General features: G+C 44.8%; 1 protein-coding gene across 2 annotated transcripts in view; it reads right to left on the reverse strand.

Moving 5' to 3' along the window:
• The window catches only part of Tecta (tectorin alpha), a 68376-nt gene that overhangs the window by 19076 nt on the left and 24622 nt on the right, over positions 1-24678 (reverse strand). For both annotated transcript variants that reach the window (XM_021172356.2, XM_021172355.2), the window contains exons 9-12: positions 24099-24672; positions 18114-18715; positions 10216-10777; positions 2828-3027 (exon numbers count right to left, since the gene is read on the reverse strand). In XM_021172356.2, coding sequence (XP_021028015.1) covers positions 2828-3027; positions 10216-10777; positions 18114-18715; positions 24099-24672 — 1938 coding nt within the window. The remainder of the gene's footprint in view (positions 1-2827; positions 3028-10215; positions 10778-18113; positions 18716-24098; positions 24673-24678) is intronic.

The following is a 24678-nucleotide window of genomic DNA, read 5'->3' on the forward strand; positions in this document are numbered from 1 at the left end:
TCGGCCACACTGTGCCTTCAGGATGAGCATCCCTTGTCATGAGTGCCAAGTTTAGATTTAGGAGTTTTTTTTTTTTTTTTAAACTTAGGAGTAATCGCACATATATGATGAGATATCTTGGGAATAGGACCCAGGTCCAAACATGAAATTCATTTATGTCTCATACATCCATTCTACATTCAGCCTGATAATTTAATGCAATATTTTACACATTTTGTGTCAAAGTTTCATAGTGTGAAATTTTTTTCTTGACTTATAGCTTCAGGTCGGTGCTCAAAGGGCTTTAAATTCTGCAGCATTTTAGATTTCATATTTTTGGATTAGAAATGTGTAAATTATATCAATTTACCAGACAGTCCTATTCAGAGAAGTTTTAAGATACATAAAGGGGCCTATGACTCAGTCTGGCCGCTGTTTCCTGTTTAACCACAGATTTAACAAGACCCTCGTATTGACTGATTGTGACTCAGATTCAAGGGTGAACAGAGGGCAAGCTCTCCTGAGCAGGATGTCATTCATCCTCAGAGTGAAGACATTAGAAGTCAGGTCCTCGCGCCTTCTAGATTTGTAACATCCTCGGGGTCTCAGCAGCCTCAGGAACTGACTTCGTTTCTCTTATCAGATTTATACAATAATTGAGTGGTTGGTCTGGCCTCTGTTTGATAAGAACACAGACATTACGTTGGTGGGAAGGGAGAAAAATAAGCCGATGTTTGAGGCTATGATCAGGGGTAAATAGCCCATCTACACAAGAACTTGATTGTGGAACCAGCGTCAAGGGGAGGCGTCTGGCCCCACGCTGCTTTCTTTACCTTAATTAGACATGACAACGACAGCTGGGTGATTACCCTACATGCTAATGACTAGATGTGTTCTCTCTCTATTTCCAAGGAAATCTGCTGTATAAACAAAGCCTCGGAGCTTGTTTGAATTGAGGCAAATAGATGTGGATTATTTGTTCTGTGACTTTGCCACTTCCCAGATATAAGCTGTTGTCAAAACCCACTGACTTTCTGATGAAAAGCAGATAATAACGCTTACAGTACTAATAGCTGCCAAGGGTTGTTATGGGCCTTTCTGGAGGATTCTGAGTGTTTTTATATGCACCATTTCATTAAAATGCCTGGATTTTTTTAAAAAATAAAATGTTTCTCAAGAGAGTAAGAACCACCACCATAACCAACAGGAACCACTGATTGTTGAAGGATTGGGTATCAGGTACCAGGCTGGGCAAGTAGCCTGGGGCATTCAGATGACCCCCACTGAGAAGCCACTGTGAGCCACAGTTCATTCATAGGCAAGCAAAAGGTCAGAGAAATGACAGCCAGTTCAATGTCACTCCTCCAACAGCGAGAGAGTTAGGACCAAGCTCGAGTCCTGTTCCTTCGGGCCACACTGACTTAGGAGCCCTGTGAAGGACTACAGGACATAGCTGAGAGACACGTGCGGGCCATGGCTAGGCTAGGACCAGGGTTTAGAAATGTGCTCTTTGAATCTGGAGCCTGGTTATAATGGCACCCAGATGAGGAGAACACAGAAACTTATTTTCTTCCACATGTTTTGCCTCTTCCCTTCGAATGATCTTCCTAAGGGTTAACGTGGGTCCCAGCCCTACTGAGAAGCCCTCTTGTTAGTTCTACTATTCTCTCTAATATAACCTCCAAATGTCTTTTGCAATGAAAACGAAATCGAGCATAATGCCTCCATTTCTATTCTTTTATTTATTCCCCAAATAAAGGCAGCTCAGTCAATCTCAAATGAGTCAATGCATCTTTACAGAAAGGAGACATTATTTATTTTTGCCTAGTTGAGTTCCAGTTCAGACACTTCAATTAGATTTCTGGCAAGCGCTCCCACCTTCATTTAAAATTGATCTGCTCGGCAGGGTATCATTTTTCACTTGTTGATATGTTATTTTGTAATTGTTTCCTTCTTTAAAGCATAATTTTTGTTTCTCTCCTGAGTAGGTATTTTTAAGTCAGGGAACACACTTCCTCAGCCTCCTCCACCACGCTACTTGAAGAGTGGCTTCCATACAACCAGTGCCCCATAACAGTCTACTCAAGCACATTTAACTGAGGACTGGGCTTGAGGCACAATGTCTGGCCAAGGACCTGCTCATCAAGTTTTTTTCTTAGTTGGGTGTTATGGCACATTAAATATTATAGGCTTAGTGGAATGCCTCCTAGGGTGTTCAAGAACCTGAGTTCTATCCCTAGCACTGCCTCCTCCCCAAATTTAAATAGCAAAATGATTTAGCAAGCCAATATATTTTCTTGGGGAGTGTGGGGTAGGGGAGACCCTTCATCAGCACTCCGAACCCACCCCGGGAGGAGCAAAGGGTGGGATGAAGCCCAGAGGTTAGCACGTGGGGCCTTTCTAGGAGTGATATCAGAATGACAAACGGCACATGTGTGGGAGCTTCAATAGCTGGAGAGGGAAAGCCACTCCTCCCAGCCTTCAGCCCCATATTTTCTTCTTAAAAACATCCTTAGTGGAGACAGCTACAAATGTCAGATTCACAGCCACTCTATTCCAAACTAGAGTCCCATCAGAAGCTTTCAGACCAAGATTTACAGGGAGGCAGTCCAAAGAAGGGCCTAAAGACAGGAGTGAGAGGAGGGGGCCTTGCTCATGCAGAGCCTGAGGTCCGGGTCTGGTGGAGATTCCAAATCCTCAGAACATTACTTCTGTTCTCAGCTTCAGGTCACCTACTGCACATCCATCATCATGGAGCAGGAGACCTGGGCAGTTTTGATTGCCCCCTGGGCCTTGGAGAGAAGCCAGTCTGGTGTGGAGGAAGAGGCCAGCCACCTCCTGTACCCACCTCGTAGTATTTGCCATCCGAGTAGCAGCCGCAGTTGTGGGGCAAGATGCAGCTCTTGCCATTGAGGACGTAGCCCGCATCACACTGGCAGCCCTCTACGCAGTAGTGATTACAGTCACTCTTCAGGCGGATGGCTGCGCAGCGGGGCTGGCAGACACTCACACAGCTCTCATAGTGGCTGTTGGGGGGGCAGGTAACCGCTGGAACAGAAGGGACAGTCAAGTCACAAGGAGCTGGAAATGGCTCTCTCCCATCCTCGCTCAGGAAGGTGGAAGGCAGGTGTGAGGGGAGACGTGTGGGGCTGGCTCACCCCATGCTCTTCACTTATGAAGAGCCTCTGTCCTCTGATGCCTTATTGCTTAAACAACAGGCTGCTGTGTGCAGAGGGAAGGTGCTGGAGTCTCCTCCCATAATCTTTGTCCTCTCCTTAGTGTGGGCTTTCTGCGATCTCTACTGCCTGCCATTGTGAAACTCACTGGCCTCGAGGAATCCTAACATGGGCTAGACAAGGCTTGCATACCAGCCCAGCCTCTCGGGCTTCATTCGTACCAATTCTCTTCTTCACACCCTGCTTACCCAAACACCTCATTCTTTCCATCCCACTTAGAGAATCATGAGATAGTGCCCTCCTCCTATTACAAAATGCTACTCACCCTCCCCTCCAAACCTCCACAGAACCTTTAGTCAGACCAGCAGTATATCAGCAAGAGACCCCTTAGCCACATGGTCTCTGAAAACGTGTGTGTGTGTGTGTGTGCACATGGGCAACTTGACCTGAATCAGTGTGTTCTATGCCCTGAGATGCATCTAAAACTGTGTCTATGGAAGGCAGGCAAAGTACTGGTGAATAGTGTTGAGTTGTGATAGGAAATGCAGACAAGGCTATTTAGACGCTGAGCCTCAGCTTCTTTGTGTACATAGTGCAGATACCAACAGCACAGGGATTTGCATACTTAGAAGAGCTCTGGTCACATAGTGTTCAATAAAATTAACCAATCATTAAAGCAAGACTTGCTTGAGAGTTTTATAGCAGCTGCTTTCTTAATCAATGCATACTAAAGGCACAACAACCATTTATGTGGAAATGGCTCTATAATATATGGAAGGTTGAGGGAGTGGTAAATAGAACCTTGTAGAGTGCATAGTCCTGAGAATCATAATACATGGGTATGTTTGTAGAAGCACTTCCACAGTGTTTTATATATATTTTAAAGTCTAGTTCAAAAGATAACACCCTCAGGTCATAGAGAATACAGATGGCCTGGGTGCAGTACTAACAAATTCCAGTGGATTCTTGCACAGATTACCTATGCACACAGACTCGAGCGAGTGTGTGTGTGTGTGTGCACCTTATCCACAGCTTTGGATTTTCACATGAATGTGAGCATAATCTACAAACTGTGCCATACCTTGCCGAACCCTCTCTTGCTTTTTCCTAACAATATTTCTTCTATTCAGTCTTGAACTATTGTCTTTACAACACTTCATGGTGTGTATCTTCTGTATGAATATTATGGTATGCATATTTTTCTAATAAATTAGGCTATAGAATAATATCCTAGAAGTGGAATTTTTAAGCCAAAGGATAGGTACAGCCCCTACTACCACTACCACCATCACCATCATCATCATCATGATCATCATCGTTGTCATCGTCATCATCATCATCATCATCATTGCTACTACCACTTCTACCACTACTGCTACTGCAGTGCTGGATCTCCAACCCAAGCCTCACTCTGCCACGGAGCTATGCTTCCAGCCCCTTAAGTCTTTGGCAGATCCCACTGAGCTGCCCTGTAAGGGAAGAGGTTGCACCAAAGAACAAAGAAGATTTGGTCTCCTGAGGTTTCCATGATGACAACCCAAGACTTTTGACTTCTGGAAATGTGAAAAGCAAAAGAAGAAACTCTCTTTCTGCTGTCTGTGCATTTACTTTGCATTTCTTTGAGCCTTGCTATCATTTCATTTGTTTATAATCATTTTTCTGTCTCCTGCGAACTGCCTTTTCTCATCCATAACGCACTGTGTTGTTGAAGTTTCCTCTTACTAGACTGTAAGTGCTCTTTATAAATTAAAAACACTTTTGTGTGTCACATGAATTACAAAGTATTCAACACTTGTCTCTGACTTTGCTTCTTCTTTTAAAAAATTGTATTTTTTAAATTATTTTTTTGCCATGTAGAGATGTAAAAAAATTTATGAGGTCAAATTTATCTAGTTTTCCTTAATAGGCTTATAGGCTTGTATGTGTGTGTGTGTGTGTGTGTGTGTGTGTGAGAGAGAGAGAGAGAGAGAGAGAGAGAGAGAGAGAGAGAGAGAGAGAGAGAGAGAGAGAGATTGGGGGAAAGGCAAACTCCTTTGTTTTGTTATAGTACTTTTATAATTCAATTTTTAAATGTTTAATTTTTATTCAGCCTGGATTTTATTTTGTACTGGAAATGAAGAAAAGACTAAACTCTTATTTCCCCCCACCCCAGAGAATTTTCCTAACATCTCTTCACTATGTATTATATAAATCTTCCTTTTCCTCAAGTTATTTGAAACCAGGTTGACGATTTCTAATGACTAGGATCCGAGGTTCTCAACCTTCCTAATGCTGTGACCCTTTAACACAGTGTGGCATGTTGTGGTGACCGCAAAACCATAAAATTATTTTGTTGCAGCTTTGTAACTGCAATTTTGCTGCTGTTATAAATCATAATATCGGTGTCTGATACACAGGGCATCTAATGTGTGAGCTCAGGGGGTCGCGGCCCCCAGGTTGAGAACCACCGTGTTAGATGGACAGGGCTTCTTTTCTTTTCTTTTTTTCCCGTTGACATGTTCATCTTTCTACAGCTTCCCTTCTCATCATTCTTTCGTTCTTGTTATCTTGTGCTCGCTCACTTGTTCCTGTGAGACTATTGAGTATTAATTAATTGATTAATACTATTGATATCGAGCATTAGTGGTAAAATATAGTCATTTTCACATCTGGGAAGACTTTGGATTGTTCTCTGGCATCCAAACAGCACTGACACCGTGGTAGGTGACCAAGAGACACCCGGTTGTGAAAATTTTAAATTTTCACGTTTAAAATACTGATGTATTGCTTCTCTCCCCCTCTAAATTCTCCAGCCTTGGAGAGCTGGAGAGTGATGACTGTTTAGAACATGGCTCTTGCTGAGGCCAGTAGACTTATTTAAAACTGTGCCTGTGTGGACTTGCAGGGCACACAGATCCCCTGAAAAGCAATGGAGTGGAATGGATTGGGATGGGATGGACAAGCCCTCTGGAGTCAGAGTGACCTGGCTACGAACCCTGGCTCTGCCATTAACTGGCAGGGTCACCTTGCACAAGTTCCTTATGCTCTCTGAACTCATTTTCTCCCCTATAAAGTGGGGGTGACATTGAAGCTCTCTTCCCATGAGAAGTTTGTAAGCTGCTAGCTCATCCTCCCCTCCCCTCCCCTCCCCTCCCCTCCCCTCCCCTCCCCTCCCCTCCCCTCCCCTCCTCTCCTCTCCTCTCCTCTCCCCTCCCCTCCCCTCCTCTCCTCTCCTCTCCTCTCCTCTCTATGAATAACAAAGTACTTGGGGCTTCCATGGTTTTGACAACATCACTGATGATAGGAATAGTTGTTGTAGCAATTCATTTTAAAAAACTAATCAACAAGCATTTGTTGGTTTCGCAAGGAAATAGGTAAAACAAATCCTTAGTTGCTAAGATCTGATAGAAGGGAAATCCAAAACAGTGATGCTAATCAATTTTGACTGGTCGTCTGCACTTAGAGATAGGTCAGACAGACAGCAGTTCTTGCTGCCCAGTAGGGCAATTATCTCTCTCTCTCCACACTTCCTACTTCCCCAGATTACTCTCTGAATGGGCATTACCCCCTTCTCAGCTCCCCCTCAAGAAGGGATCCACAAGTCCCCATGCTACATCCTGAACAGGGCCAGGCAGACAGGGAGAGCTATGGAGCACGTAGCTGTGATCTGTGCCTTATACCATGTTTTCAATATCTGCTGCTCCAAGTCCCTCATGGAGTGACTAAAATTAGCACAGCAGCCTTGGCTGATGGGATTTTAGGTGGGGTTTTAGTAATTAAGACAATTTATCTCTCGTTTTTCCTCCAAGGCCATTTGTTCAACGTGGGTAGAGAGGTTTTCAGTGCATTTACAAATAAGGTAATTGAGTAATAAATTATCCCATTGATAAGAACAGCCAATATTGTTGAGAAAAAATTGGCATTCTACCTTGTTTCCAATAAAGCACACATCAAATGGGCAATTTGGTTTAACCCCCTTCCCTCCCTGAAAGTACCATTCTTACACCTAACACGTGACTAATAAATTGGATTTTAGATGACCTCAACTTCCCAGAGGTCAAAGTCACCTAAGATACAAAGGACCTCATCAGGCCAGGCTTTCTTCTGAATGTCTCAAATGGGAGAGCTAAGCCACCTGCAGCCGTGCCTTGTCCTCTCCCCTGGCCACATGCCATCTTCAGTTTGTTCTCTAGTTTTTAGCTTCTTCTTTATTATTCACAACCACCATCCTCCCATCTACCCTGTCTTTTGGATCTTTATCCCTGTTTCAAAATGCCAAAAAAGAAAAATATAAGCCACTCTGCACTGGGAACCATTCTCAGTCGCCTGTTGCCTGTAGTGTGTCAGCTGGGAAGAAGCTGGGGGCAGCTGGTCTACAGCAGAGGTGGTATCCAAGGCTGGGGTGGAGGGGGGAAGACTTGAGTCTCAGTGCCACGAATAAAGTCTCCATGACTAGGTTAACCATGTGCAGAGGACACAGCCAGTGCTTCCGCAGAACTTTGAAGAAGAAAGGATGAGATTACTGGTATGGAAGACAGGAAGAAATGAGAAGTCATCTCCATATCTTCTATCACCAATCAAGCTCCGTCACAGAGTAACTTTGTCCTTGGATGGGTGGGGGAGGGTCATAGGGATCCTTAACTCAATTCTTTTTCCTTCCCATGAGTGACAAAAGCTGAGGTCATAAGTGATATTAGTTGGGGGAGAGTTCTTGTTGCTGTCAACTCCTTTAAGGCATTCCCTTGTTTGTTACAGCTAGACATGATGGCATTTGGCATTCATTATATCTGTCTGTCCCCCAAGTCCCCTGCCATTTCAGCAAACCCAGAGCATTGGAGACAATGAGCAAGACGAGAGAGAGAAAGAGAGAGAGAGAGAGAGAGAGAGAGAGAGAGACAGAGACAGAGACAGAGACAGAGAGACAGAGAGACAGAGAGACAGAGAGAGACAGAAAGACAGAGAGACAGAGACAGAGACAGAGACAGAGAGACAGAGAGACAGGGAGAGAGAGAGACAGAGAGAGAGACAGAGAGAGACAAAGACAGCGACAGATATCCCTGTGACAGACCTTAAGAAGAACCAGGCTCAGAAGTCAAGCATGACAGCCCCCCCAAGAGACCTGGACATTGTTCTAGCCCCAGACTTTTTTTTAAAGGCATGTGTGTGTATGTGTGTGTGTGGACACACATATATATATGCGTGTGTGTGTATGTAATATATGTATATGTAATGTATATATGTGTATGTGTATGTATATGTATATGTATGTATATGTATGTGTATGTATATGTGTATATATATATATATATACATACATATACACACACATTTGATTGAAGACACCAGATTTTTCTGGACAGTCATCCACAGACATCATGTCCCCCACCTTCCTTGCTCAAGAACTGAACTTGAATGATATAATCTTGGACCCTTTCCCCTCCCTCCTCTGCCCACCCCAGTTTCCATGAACCCAACGGCTGCGTGTGGAATGCAGACCAACTGATCATTAAACCACAATAGCTCTGCACCCAAATCTCCCTTTTCCAGGATGAAAATGAGAGTTTGTTCTTTGTGGAGCCTCCTGTACCCCTTATTTAAAGCTCTGAGCATCCAGCTTTGATTTGTAGCCATTTTGTACAATCAGACCTTTTATACAAAGAAATGTGCTATGGTTAATGAGGCTGGGGTAGGAAAATAGGCCCTGGCAGATTGACTAAAGGCTCACTGATTTATGTCCCCACCAACTCTTTCCTATGTGCACATGCTGAATGCAGGCGAAGACTCTAGCTAACTCTACTGTGTATAGTGCATGAGTGTGGGGTGAGAGTCAAATCCTGACCTTGCCATTGGGATTACCTAACCTTTCTCAAGTTACTTAATTCCTTTCGTCCTCAGTTTCTCCTTGTCTAATAGGGTTATTGTAAAGAAGTAATGAAATAGTGCTGATAGGGAATTTAACCGTGGGTTTAACCAGTGTAAGCCCTTAATATAATACCACCACCTAACATGGATTGTGTGCTAGGATTCCAATGACCTAATTTGATCCTTCTAGTGTTTCTGTGCATAAATGGTTCAGGCGGCATTATGGCTGCTCCTTAGAGAAGAAGCTGAGTAGCAGGAAGGGCAAGTGAGTTAGGTCAAGGTTACACTGGTCCTTAATGGCCAAGTTGAAGCTTGAATCCATAAACTTAACTCCCTTTTCTAATGTTTTTAATATTGTGCCATGTTCTACAGTCACAGAGGCTAATATATATATATATATATATATATATATATATATATATATATTTATATATATACACACACACACACACACACACACACATGCGCACACACACACGCACACACACACATATATACATATACACACACGTGCACACACACACATATATACATATACACACATGCACACACATACATACATACACACACACATACATACACACATGCACACACACACATACACACACACACACACACACACACACACACACACACGTAATGATGGACCCATTAGGTTCGAGAGCAGTGTTTCTCAGCCTGTGAGTTGCAACCCCTTTGTGGGTTGAATGACCCTTTCACAGCGGTCACATATCAGGTATCCTGAATATCAGCTGTCTACATTACAATTCACAACAGTAACAAAAATATAGTTATGAAGTAGCAATGAAAATAATTTTATGATTGAGGGTCGCTACAACACGAGGAACCACATTAAAGAGTTACAGCATTAGGCAGGTTAAGAACCACTGCCTCTTCCCCCATAGTCCCTGGAAAGCATTTTATTGTGTAGTTGAAATTCAAATGCAGCATGTGATATTCTGTGCTTTAGAGATGTGATCTTATTCTATCCTCCAGAGTAACCCATCAAATCCGTGGTGTTGATCCCTCTCTACAAAGAAAGAAAGAAGACTGTAGGAGGTTACACCTTCTGTTTCAGGTAATGGGGCTGAGTTCCAAAGAGCATATCCTAAAATCAGTCTTCCCAATGTGCCCTCACTTCTATGGAGTTGGAGGACCAGCCTCCCACACCAATCAGAAACAAGGAGGAGCAAGACAGAGAGATACTAGGAGAACTCACAACAGGACGTGTAGTTTCTCCAGCCGGTCACTGCGATTCCTTGAGTCTGGCAAGTGCTGGCATAGTTTTGTAACCAGCTGCAGGCTGTCTGCACGGCACCCCCATCGATACAGGAGTCAAACAGGCAGTTTTTGTAGAAGAAGGTGGGGTTGACTTTGCTGTGACATTTGGCAAAGCCAGCATTCTGGTTGGGGATCAGGCTGCACAGCTGCTGTACTTTGGAGAAACCTTCCACTTTGGCACAGGATGGGCAGCGGTCCCCACAGCCCACCTGGCAGAAGGTGTCCCTCTTCACCCAGCTCTGGCCAAACTCGTTGATACTCAGTGCAGGCAACCCCATGGGCATCTCAAGGTCATCATCAGGGTTGCCATTGTAGCGTCCACAGAGGCCATAGGTGCCGTTCTGCATGCTCCGGGGGACGGTGATGGACAGGAAGGTCTTCCAGTCATACACGACCTTCAGGCCAAAGTCAGTCTCCACGACCACATGAAAGCCGAATGAAAAGATGTTTATCTTCCCTTGTCCTAACTTTAGGGGCAAGTACAACCGCTCATTGTTGACCTGGAAGAGACAAAGAGAAGAACAGGAAGCCCAGTTGGCATAAACATTTCCCAGTCCTCCTAGTCACTGGTCTGCTGCAGGACACATCCCACACAGAGCTTGCCCAGGTAGAACATGAGCTTTGTGTGTAGCGCTGTTTATGCCAGTCAACTCTTATTATTAGGATTTGAACAGACTTAAATGACGATCCTTTGTACACTAATATACCTATTTATTTCAGTGCCTCCTGTTTATACAGCATTATTTTCCCCCAGGAGTTCAAATTGTTTTCTCTAAGGTAATGGGAGGATAATAAAAATTCAATTAACATTGAGAATAAAATACCAAAACCTAGAACTCCCATGTTTCTATTTCTAGCTCTACTGTGGATTTATTTTAGGCAGTCTCCAATGTATTAATTCCACTGGGATATATTTTGGAGGATGACTTCACTCTGTTGGTTCCTCTGCCTGGCAGGCCACTCACCACCCATCAATATCTCTCTCATCCTCAGGCAGGGCTCCCATGTTACCTCTTTAATAAAGCAAGATTTTCTGAGTCTCAGACCATGGCCAGTGTGATCACTCCCTTGCCTAGACAAACACAGCATGCCATATCTATAATTCTCTTATACTCTCCTCTACTTTGGGTCAAGATCAAACACATGCACATCACCAAGTGTCCATCATGGCCGGCCTCGAGTGACAACCCATTATAAGTGCTTTTGCCTCACCTGCAAGATTATAAATAACAGAGGGGCAGGAACCATTATGTCTACCGTCTCTTCAGGACCTTCTATGTACCCCCACAGTTCTGTTTCCCAAATGAACCAAGCATGCCATCCGGGCTCCATTGTCTCCTATGATTAAATATGGAAGGTGTTTTCCTTGTCCTAACAAGGACCCTCATCCCCAGTCATTGTGGCTGTAGTACAGTGATAACTCAGATGACCTTAGTCCACTCAAGGGAAACCTCTGGCTAACGAATCACCCACATTGGTGACTATCTTCATGATGTAGGTGATGTTCAGAGTGTCCAGCATCCAAATATCTAAAGCCAGTCTTTATCTATTTCCCTAGGCTTTCCCTGGCTTTTTAAAGAAGCCCCATCTTGGGGCTTGCTTTTAAGGAACCTTCTAGAAGATACCAAAGGGCATCCTCCCTTAACACTCTTTCTCTAGGTCAATTCTCTCTCCTCAACACTCAGCTCATCTTCCTCTGATTCTATTCATATTCTGCCTACACAGAATCCATTCATCTCATGGACATTAGTGTGACAACTACCTTGTACAAAGCATAGCACTAGGCTGGGGCAAAGGATGGGCCCTTTTCTCCTGCATATAACAAGGCAAGGACTTGAACAGATCCTTTAGCAAGATCATTGAGAAAAGCAGCGATGTAGGTACAGAGATGCCTCAGACTCATCAGTGGGGTCTACAGATGACAGTCGTCACATGGAATCTTAAAGGATGCATAGGGTGGGTGGGACAAGGGGGGATGAGAATCAAGATAAGGAAACTCTGAGCAAAGAGCATTCCCAAGCAAAAGCCCAGACAAGGTAGAGCATCTTAGTCATAACGAAAGATGAGTGTGCTTTAGCACTGATTGATCTCAAATACATCCTTGGGCTTGGAGGATGAATCTGAGGACAGAGAGGCTGGAAGGACTGCAGTCAAGGGTGTCTCGTTGTCGGTGTCAAGTAGGCAAAGAGGCTGTGCCAGAAAGGCTGACCTGTGACAGTCGGGCTTTGGGTGAGGGGAAGTTATCTAAGATGTTGACGGGAGAGTTTAACTGGAATAATGAGATCAGAAGTCAGATCATGAAATACACTGCACAGAAAGTGACAAGTAGGAGATCCAGAAAGGAGTCTCACAGAGTTTTGTTAGGAAGGGAGCAGGGATGGGAGAGAGCAACCAGGGATGGACAAACCTGCATGACCACCCTCAAGTTACTTGTGATAGCACGATGTAGATGCCGTGTCAACAATGCTATACCACAGTTTAGGAAAGAATGAAAAAAAATTGTGTACATACAGAACAGATACAAATGTATACATGACTTACGGCATTGGTTTGGTCTATGGATGTGAAAGCTGGGGTAGGAGCTCTGCCTTTGCTGGAAATGAGATCACGGGTTGGTGTTCCACTGATGGTTTCCTTAAACTACTAACTCTGGTTTCCTTCGGCAGACTTCAGCCTCACATCCCACACCCTGCCTTCTCTCCAGGCCTGCCCTAATGCTTCCCTGACCTAGGTGCTCTGAGCTCATTCTCTTCCTGGCAGATGGGGCAGATGGGCTCCTTCAGGTTTGGATCTGGATCATCTCTTCCAAGAAGACACACACACACACACACACACACACACACACACACACACACACACACACACACCACTCCCCCAAGCCCTAAAGCAGGTTAAGACAACTGTTGTCTTATTGGCCTTTGCGTGGCATATTTCTGCATGCTTCCTAATTACACTGACGTTAACTGCTCAGAGGTCTGTCTCTCCCATCAGACTCTGTTTCTTTCTTACGAGAGAAACCGTGCTTAATTATTTTTACTGTTTTCATTTTTTATGCCATTGTGTAAAACATTCCTTGGCTGAGGAGAGGCTCTCTGTATAACCACGAGGACCTGGATTCGAACTGCAGGAATCTGCAGAAGACTGAACATGGTAGCACATGTCCTTCATCTTGTATTCTTGTGGAAGGATGAGAAGCCCAGACAAAGGACTCTATAGCTGCATCCAGGCCAGCTAGCCTGGTGACCTCAGTGATGAGTGAGAGACACCATTCAAGGTGGATTTCAAGGACCAGCATCCAATATTGTCCTATGGCCTCCACCTGCACACTGTGGAATACAGGTGTTTGTACTCAAACATGAATGCACATGCACACATACACACTTTTTATTTTAATTTTTCACTTCTTAGTAGAGAGTAGCTTGTTGAACCAAACTGTACTAGAGTGAAGCTTCAAAGCCCAGTAAGACTGTGAGAGGGGCTCAGAGGCCTCCCTGGACACAAAGGGTGTGGGTGTGCTGGTACCTCAGGTTATGCCATGGGAGGGACCAACACTGCCCAGCTCTGGCTGCGCCCAGCAGAGCCCCAGCTACTGCAGCATCCCTGCAGTGGCTAACCTTCTGTGGCTCACCCTCAGTTGCCCTGCCTGGTCTATAGAGAGCGTGTTTACTTCTAGATTCATTTAGCCTTGTTGATTTTCTCAGTTCCTGCAGCACAGTTCGGTGCACAAGAAGGTCAGAATTGTAGAAGAGTCTCATGTCCCAGCGAGTGACTTCTATGTCACCCTCCATTTCTAAGAGCACCGGTGGTGACCTGGGGCTCTGGGCTATACAGTTTGTCCTGTGTTTTCTCTCACTCTGTCATGATGACAGCCAATTATTCTTCAGCCATGGTGACTAATAATAACATCATAGGAGAAACAAATGCAAATGACTGAATAAGCAGGTCCTGTAATGCATATTAATAATTCAAAGTAACTGCTAAATCTATCCCATGGGCTCACAGAGTAAAAAAGCCTCCAGTACATCCTGATTTGGCCTGCTCGTCAGGAGTTTGAAGGCTGTCCACTCTGTTCCCAGCATGGCACTTAGGAAGAAGGGTCCTGGCCCAGAATCCTCGTACCTCTTTTATCTCCTCATACTCAATGTTCATTTCTCTCTAGGCGCCCCTATTGTGAGTAGCAGCCCAGAAAGATACACTGAAGCCTTAGCTAGTGGTACTTGTGAAGGTAGCCTATACTGGGAAACCGTCTTTAAGGATATAACCACGATGAGATGGGGTCATGTAGGTTAAGTGGAACCCACATCCAAAAATGACTGTCCTTAAAAGGAAAGAGAGACATGATACTTGAGAAGCAGAGTACAGAGGGCCCTCATGGCTCTCATCCATCCGTGGATCTCATGAGACTGGGACAGGCGCATGCCTGGAAGGTAGACTGACTCTGTGGGGCTTAACCCTACAGTGGAAGGGAAGAAAAGTTGACACCCAAAAAGAATGAGGAACTAGTTCCTCTGACAGAGAGAGATGGCATGAAGTAGTCATGAATATGCTGCGTAGTGGTTTTGTTTGCTTGTTTTCTTCAATTTGACACAATCTAGAGCCATCTGAGAAGAAGAAACCTCAACTGGAAAAATGCCTCCATTGGATTGTTTTTAGGCAAGTCTGTGGGACATTTTCTTCATTAATGATTGATGTGGTAGGGCCCAGTGCTGCTGCCCCTGAGCTTGTGATGATATGTATATGTATGTATATGTATATATATATATGTATAGTGTATGCATGTATGTGTGTGTATATATATGTGTGTATGTATATATGCATATGTAAATGTATATGGTATAGTGTATATGTTTAGTGTATGTGTGTATGTACATGTATATGTATAGTGTATGTATATGTACATAGTGTATAGTGTATGTGTATAGTGTATGTGTGTATTGTGTATGTATGTGTATATGTAGAGTATATATATATAGTGTATGTGTGTATGTATGTGTATGTATGTGTATATGTACAGTGTATGTATATAGTGTATAGTGTATGTGTATGTATATAGTGTATAGTGTATGTGTATATATATATATCTCAAGCTAAACAAGCCAGTAAGCAGTGCTCCTCCATGATCTGTTCATCAGCTCCTGCCTGTGTTCTTCCCTTAGCTTCCTCTGTTGATGGACTGTAGGATGTAAGCCATATAAACCTTTTCTCCCCAGGTTGTTTTTGGTCACAGTGTTTATCACAGCGAGAGAAAGAGAATGAAGACAACAAGAATTCAATGGTCTGTGCACATAACTAGGAAGAGCTTACAAGTAACCTCACATATAACCTCGTATGTCTACACCTTCACTGCTGAGAGCTCGCAAGGCAGGGTGGAAGCGCGGCCTGAGTCAGGCAGCTGGACAAGGCTTATCAGCAGATGAATGTATTTTAAAGGAAAAACATCCAACAGCTTTGAAAGGCCAACCAAGAGGAAGGGTAGTGAATATCAAGGAGATAATTAACTGCACGAAAATGTATAAACCTAAGGGTGGGACTGTATCAGATGGGGGAAGCAGAGAGGGCATAGTGAGGTAATGCCCAGACGAAGCCAACGATCCCTTTGTTTTAACCTCTGATGAAAATGGAATGGACAGACGGTGTTATAATGAGTAGCTTCAACTGTAGAGACATCTGCTAGAACTTTAATCTCGGCGCTGGGGAAGTGGCAGAGTTGGTAAAGTGTTTCTGCACAAGTTCCCGGAAGCTACATAAAATGCCAGGCACCTGCTTATAAACCCAGCATTGAGATGAAGAGACGGGAGAACCCCAGAGTTAGTTGTGTTTGCAAGCTAAGCTAGCCAATTGGTGATCTCCAGGCTCAGTGAGAGAGCCAGTCTCAAAAAATAATAATTGGGGCTAGAGAGATAGCTCAATGGTTAAGAGAACTGGCTGCTCTTCCAGGAGACCCAGGTTCAAGTCTCAGCTACCCACATGGAGGCTCACAACTGTCTGTAACTTCTGTTTCAGTGGATCTGACCACAGCTCTCTATTGGCACCAGTCATACATATGTACAGGTAAATAATCCATACACTTAAGATAAAATAAAAGTGTAAAAAATAACATGCAAATCAATAAAGGAAGACAACTAGTGTTTACCTATTTCTTACAAACACAGACACACACACACATACACAGACACAAACAAACACACACACTTAGAGAGACAATGGACACCTATATACACACATGCATGGCATGCATATTGGCCCATTCAGTATCTCAGATCGCTAAAGAAGTAAACAGCAGCAGAGGGAAACCCACAGGAACCATAAAAGAAAGGGATCATAATGTCACTTCATTCATTCACTTGACAAACAGCACTGTGTAAGGGTCACAGTTCCAGTCCAGCCTGGGCACCAGAGTGGAACTCTTTGTCAGAAACAAAAGAAAAGTATACTAGCAACAAACCAAGATGCTAAATAAGCTTGTCCAATTATTGTAAACGGTAGGCAGTCCTAGAAGCTGGACCTTCTCTGTGTCAAAGCTAAAAAGATTCCCAGGAAGAAGAGAGACCAGGAGGGCTCTTCCAGTGATTCCAGCCTGTTGTGTTTAGCTTAGTCCACTTTATTTCACCATTCAAAAGAGAAAGCCTACAAGATGCCAAGGAGACCAACTGGAGATTATTATGTATACCACGGGCCTGTGGAGTCCACACTAGGCAGGTGCATCCCCTAAATCAGTGCATGTGAATCAGCTCCACAGAGTCTCCTGGCTAGCTGGCTGGTTCCAGCATCAGACTCAGATGAGACAGTGGATCCGGGAGGGCTGCTCTGCCATGGAGGCTGCTATCTACAGGCTGTTTAAGGAGTTCAGGAGACTTCTTGGCCCTGCTACTCTTGGCATCGTGGCTAAAGAAAACTTCATGGATGAATAGGTAGAAGAAGGGACCTAAGGTCCTGGTGTGTAAAGACAGTGTGAAGAGTCACCCCCACTCACAGATGTTCCAAATGTGAGCAAGACTCTGCAACTCAGACACTCTGGCTGTCAATGGGGAGAATAAAACAGTCAGGGAGGCAGCTGTCACATGGATCTCAAAGGAGGGGATGGCAACTGAGGGTACTAGTGTCATCGAGAGAACCACAGCCTGTGCCGGGCTTGTAGTTTTTTTCCAGATGAACAACAGCACTAGCAGACCACGGAATTGCCCACGGTTGCATAGTGGTTGCCAACATTAGATTTGAATCTAGATCTTTGCCCTTGGTGATGTGTCCTGCTATATGATCTAAGGTGTATTGCTCAAGCTGCCTCTGCTCTCACTTTGGTGCCTGTGACTTTGACAATCCTTTGCTCTCTGAACCTGTTTTCCTGATCTGTAAGGAAAAGCAACAGAAATCCCCTGTGATGGTTTGTACGTGCTTGGCCCAGGGAGTGGCACTATTAGGAAGTGTGGCCTTGTTGGAGTTGGTGTGTCACTATGGGTGTAGGCTTTAAGATCCTGATTCTAGCTGCCTAGAAGCCAGTCTTCGGCTAGCAGCCTTCAGATGAAGATGTAGCACTCTTAGCTCCTCCTGCACCATGCCGACCTGGATGCTGCCATACTCCTGCCTTGAGGATAATGGACTGAACCTCTGGACCTGTAATCCAGCCCCAATTAAATGTTGTCATTTATAAGACTTGTCTTGGTCATGGTGTCTGTTCACAGCAGTAAAATCCTAAGACATCCCCCAAGGCCTCTCTCTCGTTAACACACTATGATTGCCTTTGGATCCTGTTCCACTATGGCTCAGTAGCATATGCTGGCCTGGGATGCTGCCTCCATAGGGCTGAATCCACTCTGGAGGTCAGCCTTTACTACTTACCAACACAGTGTGCTTGTAAGCCCGGTGTATCACAATGCTGTAGCCAAACACGGACACGTCCACCTGCTTCACCCACAAGGCTAGAGATGGGTCCCGGTCCTCATTCTTGGCTGTTACAATAAACTTGGGGAAAGAGTCTGAGATTGGTCTGCTTCCTGTGGTGCAGAGGATAAGAGGGCAACTGGTCTGGAAGTCAAATGGGTAGCCATCAAAGGTGAGGTAGTGACCATAGCCTGAGACGATACAGGAAGCATCAGTACGGGGCTGGCAGTAGTACAAGCCACTCTCTTCCATACAGTATTCATCGTCCCTGCAGGGAATGGTCTCACAGTGGACACTGTTGTCTGTGCCATTGCAGTAGCAGAAGATCTGGCAGTCCTGATCTACCCAGAAGGTCTCATTGGTGGCAAGTTGATGCCCCTCAAAGTTGCAGCCGCACTCGCTCCGAGTGACACACTGGCTGCCCTGCAGGGCATAACCTTCATCACACTGGCATCCCTCGGAGCAGCTGTCCACACAGATGGGGCCCAAGGCCAGGGTCTCGCAGGTCTCTGTGCATGTCATACACTCCTCAAAATGGCTGTTCTCCGGGCATTCTAGAGCTGAGGGTGGTCAAAGAGAAGACAAGTTTGAAAAATGAACAGAGGGAAGAGACAGAAGCATGTGTGTATGTGCACATCTGTGTGACTGCATGTGTGTGTACAATCAGATGTGGGTTAATATTTGTGTAGGACAATGAGCTCAATGAAGCCATGGAATTGAATACCGTCACCCTCCCTGGCATAACTGAGGGCCAGAGGATTCTCCTAGGCTTCATTTCTGTACTTGATCTTCTTTGCAGAAGATTCTTTGTCTATAACCCAGCACTGAGCACCTGCTAAATGGTAACCTGGAGCTAGACCTTTTTGTCTGCCTCATCTCGGCCATCTGGATTTAGACAAGTCTTTATCGTTATTCTATAGGCGAGGATGTGGGAGATCAGTGATGCAACCTATCTACCTATAACCAGGCAGGGGTTGAAACATGTCTTGGCTTAGATTCTGGGGACAGGGTGTGATGCACTACAGAAACACTTGCCTTGTGGCCACAGAAACCTGAGGATGCTACTCTCTCAGTTCTGGCTTGTGAATATCTCTGAGCAATGGTTTCTCTCTGTTGTTGTTGTTGTTGTTAACAATAGCCATATTGACCTGGTAGGATTGTTCTGAGGATCAATAATTTAATATGCTGAGTCCACAGTAGAGGGTTAATAAACAGCATGCTTCCCTCCACCACTTTGGACCATCTTTCTCTGAAGCAGACTGCATTGGTCCAATATATGTCTCTTGGTCTTATCTTTCTCTGCATCAGGCAGCCTGTGGTCTCCTTCACCTCATCATCATGCTTTCTATGTAGTAATCCCCCTGCCTCTGCTCACACTTTCCTCTGCCTACATAGACCCCTCCAAAGCCAAGTCTTATGACTCTTTCACATTTCTTTATCCCAGAAGCCTTCCTTGTTGGATGAAGTCTCTGCCATAGAAGAGTATGAGGTTCTGGGTAAGCAACCCCCTTCACCCTGTGGCTTGGCTGGTGATAATTTGACAGGAGCATGGACCAAATCCAAGATCACGAAAATCAGCCTACAAGCCTGTGGGTTCTAAAGATCCGCAAAGGTCCCCGCCACTCTAGGAAAACAAGAGCTTCCTCATAGAACTTTCTTTGGCTCCCAGACATACCATCCTTCCTTGGCAATGTCTTACAATCCAAGGACGTGAAGGACACTACAGAGAAATAAATTGCATGGATATAATAGCTCTACCCACGAGGACTGACTCGATCATTCTGCACTGAGGACTGAAAGCCAATTCTCTTTTTTTTCCTCTAGGCTAAAGGACTCTCTCCATTTCTGTTGTCTACAATACCATACAGCCTTGGAGTTTAAGGCTAGTTCAACACGGATTATATATGTCTGGATAGAGGGATTTTCACACTTGTCTCTAAATTATGAATGCCACAGCACTGACTGCAGGTTTATGAGGAAAGCAAATAACATGACTTATTTAAATGGCTGTTGCTTATGACTTATTGTGTTGTCTGGATTTGTTTGAGAGTCTGGAACATAGAGACGTGGAGTTGTAAAACTTTCCCCTGCCCCCGAAATCACTTTGGGAAATTACTTAATTGGGGAGTTGGCTCTGCCAACAAGAGGGCTGGCTAAAAATGTCCAAACACAGGGAGCATGGTTGTCTGTTTCCAAGTTCAAAGAAGGTGCCGTTCCTTGTTTGTAGCTGTCACTTAGTCTATTTGTTAGGACCCAGTCATAATACACCCTCGTTACTCAGACAACTGTGTACACTTTGGTCATTCTCAACAGAGCTAAAAGAACCAACATAGGAAGTAAGCCAGGTGTCTGCCTGTCTTCTTCCAAATGAAACCATGATCCATGTGACCACCTCTACCCAAACCCTCCTTTAAAGGATACTTGCATGAGCTGCCTGAACTCTGCTGGCCTGAATGGGGTTTGGTGACATGTTTTTCTTAGGAAGAAGAGGAACCATTCCCATAATGCCAGGCCTGGCTAAACTGAGTGCCACCAATATGTGCTTTGCACAATACAAAACAACCCAAAAGCATTCCCTGCTAGGCAGGAGCTCATTCATTGTTTAAAAGGATGACCCGGCAGTAGCATAGATCTGGGAAAGGGAATTTGGCAATCCCACACCAAGTGTGAAATCCAGCCAGAAAGCTGGGTGTGAGAGCAGGGTCAGAAGCCATAGTAAGGCTGGAGAAAGGAGGTGTGGGTGAGCAGAGCAATGAGGAGGATTTGGGGGAGTCTTTCAAGACCCCTACTATTAGGGCAGTCAATAGGAACCCAATAGCTCTCCTGCTGAAGGTGACTTTGTAAAGAGTCCAGCCTCAGGACTCATGGCATCTGCTGCCAGTCCTTTCCGAAGGAAGGTAAGGCGCATCAGGAACAAAACTACCCTCTCCCAAGTCGACAGCCACCAGGCCTGCCACATTCTCATTGGATTTCTGAAGTTCATAAATCAGAGGTTTATGGAGTGTGTGTGTGTGTGCACGTGTGTATGTGTGTTTGTGTGTATATGTGTGTGTGTGTGTGTGTATAAAAAAGTGTGTATGTGTGTGTGCATGTGTGTATGTGTGTATGTGTGTATGTGTGTTTATCTGAGTGTATGCATGTGTGGATACGTATGTGAATGTGTATATGTGTGTGTTTATGTGTATATGTATGTGAGTGTGTGTATGTGTATATACATGTGTGTATATGTATGTATGTGAGTGTATGCATGTGTGTATGTGAGTATATGCATGTGTGTATATGTGAATGATTATGTATGTATGTGTGTGTTTAACTTTGTTGAAAGAGCTTACAGCAAAACAACGATACTCCCAAGAGCACTAGGTAACTGGTGCCTAAACGTTGATCCCCCCAGAAAACCCCTCACCAAAAGGAAGTAGGGCCCCTTACTGTAAAGGCTGACCACTGCCCAGGGAGGAGAGAACTCAGAGAGAAATATGACCCTCTTGTCTGATCAGAAAGTAAGAAAGTGCTATAAAGCAAAAAGGAGCCATGGCAAAGGATGGGGTGGGGGTGGGGGAGTTTGGAGAGCCCTACAGGCTAAACATGGAACAAGCTTAACACCAAAAATATTTTTTTAGATGACATGTGAAATATTGGACCTTAAAAATTAGCATCCATGTCCATATTGATGAGATGTGGTGAGACAGACAGGAGGTATGAGCAGATGAGTGACTCTACTGAAAGACAGGTGGGAGAGACTGGGGGAGGGGCTCTTGCCTATGGTGGGATGGCAATCCCTGACTGGTAGAGCAGGCAGGACAGCTCTGGACCTGAACCCTGTGAGATGGAAACCACAGGGCATAAAATTTAACACAAACCGAAATTGACAGTAGGTGAGAAACCAGGCAGAGACTTTGATAGACAGAAGCAGAGGTGCATGCCAAAAACCTCCCCACACTTTGCTTTTCGGTTGTAAGAGAAAAACAAGCAGGAAATTTACAGACGAGTCATCCCATTCATGCCTTGGCCTAGGCATAAGCATGCATATCACTCACAAGGGGGCAGCCTGGATATAGCCTTAGTCTGCATGGGGATCCTGTGCAGGAAGCTGAACGGGGTGCACAGCTGAGGTCCCGTGAGTGACACCAAGTCTAAATAGAAAGCCATTCTATCTTAAAGGGTAAAGAACGCTATGGCATTGTTCCAGAGTATAGACCACAGGGCACTAAAGAAACACACATTAACATGTGACCCTAGACTAGATCTGTGCAGAAGGAAAAAGGCATCAAAGGTACTACCAAGTCAGATAACAAAATTAGATTCAGGAGGTTAAATTGTTCTCTCTACATGGAATTTCCTAAAGTATATAACTGCACTGCATTGTATAACAAATGTCCTTAGTCTCGGGGAATATTGACTGAAGAACTAGTGAGGAGGGGTGGTTGATGGGGATCTCAAGTGTTCCCCAAATGTTAAAGGTTTGGTCTCCAGCACAGGTCTTTGGGAAATCAGGGATGCTCCCTGAAGTGAACGGGAACCTAGTTGTTCCTTCCTTTCTTATTCATGCAATGAACAGGTTGGCTTGCTCGTGTGAACCTCGCCATGCTGTATGCTCATCCACAGGCCCAGAAGCAATAGGGCTAACCAACCCTTGAGCTGAAACCCTGCACCAAAAATAATGCTTCTCTCTTTGTCACTTGGTTACCTTTATGCCACGGTATCAGAGGTTGACGTAAGGGACATGCTATATGCACATTACTGTTAAATTTTTGTGTACAACAGATTTAATCTAGGTAATGACTACATAGGAATGCTCAGAATTTTTGTGTAACTTTGAAATTAAAAAAAATTTTTTTAATTATAGTGGGCTGTGGCAGAGAGATACAGACTCAGAACTTGGTGTCTTCATGGTTTAGGGCAAAGTTTTTAGTGAGATAAAGTGAGGTAGTTGAGCCGTTCTTACTCCACAGTACGGCCACACTCTCAGCCTCTCCTTTCTCCTTCTGCTGCTTCTGATAAGCCGGGTGTTGGGTATCTTGTCTGCTCCGGAGTTATTCTAATGACTACTAGTATCACCACTGCCCTGCTAAGAGGGATCACATACTCTGGGGACAAAGTGAAGAGCCAAGTACATGGGACTGTCTTAATAGCCATTGTCAGGCTTGCCCCAGGGAGAAATGCTAATCTCCAACACCCTGAAAAGCTCCCCAGCTGACTGTGCCCTACCAAAATGAATGGGGTTCTTCTTTGCCCAAGGGGAAGGTACTCATGAAGTCATCACAAAGGTTTCGGCTCCTTTAACCTGGTGTTTGTGCTTTCTGTAGATAAAGACACCAGTCAATGGGGTGGCTAACTGCTCTACAATAGAAAGATACTGTGTGTTTAGTATGAACTGTGTGTTTAGTAATGAAAAGACGGGACTTGGGAGGTGGCTCAATTGATGAAGTACCTGCTACTTAAACTATAAGGCCTCAGTTCAGATCCCCAGAATACATACAAAAAAGCCTGAGTTTCTATAACCCCAGCACCGAGGGACAGGTGGATCCCTAGAGTTCTTAGATCAGTGAGTCTAGCCAGTCAGTGAGTGTTAGATTAAGTAGGAGACACTGTCTCAAAAGATAAGATTGGAGGAAAGGATAGATGGCTCACCAAGTAAGAGCATATACTGCTCTTGTGGAGGACCTGTGTTTGGTCCCATATACCCATATAAGGAAGCTCACAGTGACCTGTAACACTAACCTAAGGCATTGGCTGTCCTCTGTCTTCCAATGACACACACACACACACACTGAAATGAAAATTGAGGTAAGAAACAGCCTAGTTTGGGGTGATAAGACCAATGTCAAGCCATCAGACTCCCCATTGGGCTCAGTCCCAATAAGAAGAGAAGTCCTGACTAGGAAATCACGGTAGAACATGCTTCCCCAGCCCTAGCCACCCCTTGATGCAGCCCTAACTTACGGCAGAAGTCATAGGTCCTCCAGGGGCCCACCTCCACATCTGCATTCTTGCAAGCACTGGCATAGCGGGCCACAGAATCACACAGCTCTGACTCATTGCCTCCGCTCTGGCACAGGCGAAACAGGCAGGTGCGGTAGTAGGCGGTGACATTGACCACCCCATGGCACTCCAGGAAGGAGCTGTTGGAGGGATCGTTGATGATACCACACCGGGAGCGGCTCCGGTAGAACTTGAGCAGCTCGGAGTCATTGTTGCAGGCCTTCAGCAGGTCCCCACACTCGCCGTTGCAGATTTCCTCAAATGTCGTCCAACTCTCCAAGAACACTGCCAGGTTGTCCGTGCATTTGCCATTAGGAAGGCAGAACTCATCACTGGCATTGGCATTGAAGAAGCCACACAGGCCTCCAGTACAGTTGAAGTACATGGTGGACAGTCGGATGTACAGTAGTCCCACATCGGAGTACTGGACGGACACCACGCCCTTAGACTCCACAGTTGTGCTGTTCTTGTTTCTGTGAATCTCCAACCTCCCCGAAGGATGGAAAAAGGGTAATTCCACATCTTGACCATTTAGCTGAAA

Source organism: Mus caroli, unplaced genomic scaffold, assembly GCF_978045245.1.
Source record: "Mus caroli unplaced genomic scaffold, Mus_caroli_1 scaffold_11, whole genome shotgun sequence".
Taxonomy (NCBI): Eukaryota; Metazoa; Chordata; class Mammalia; order Rodentia; family Muridae; genus Mus; species Mus caroli.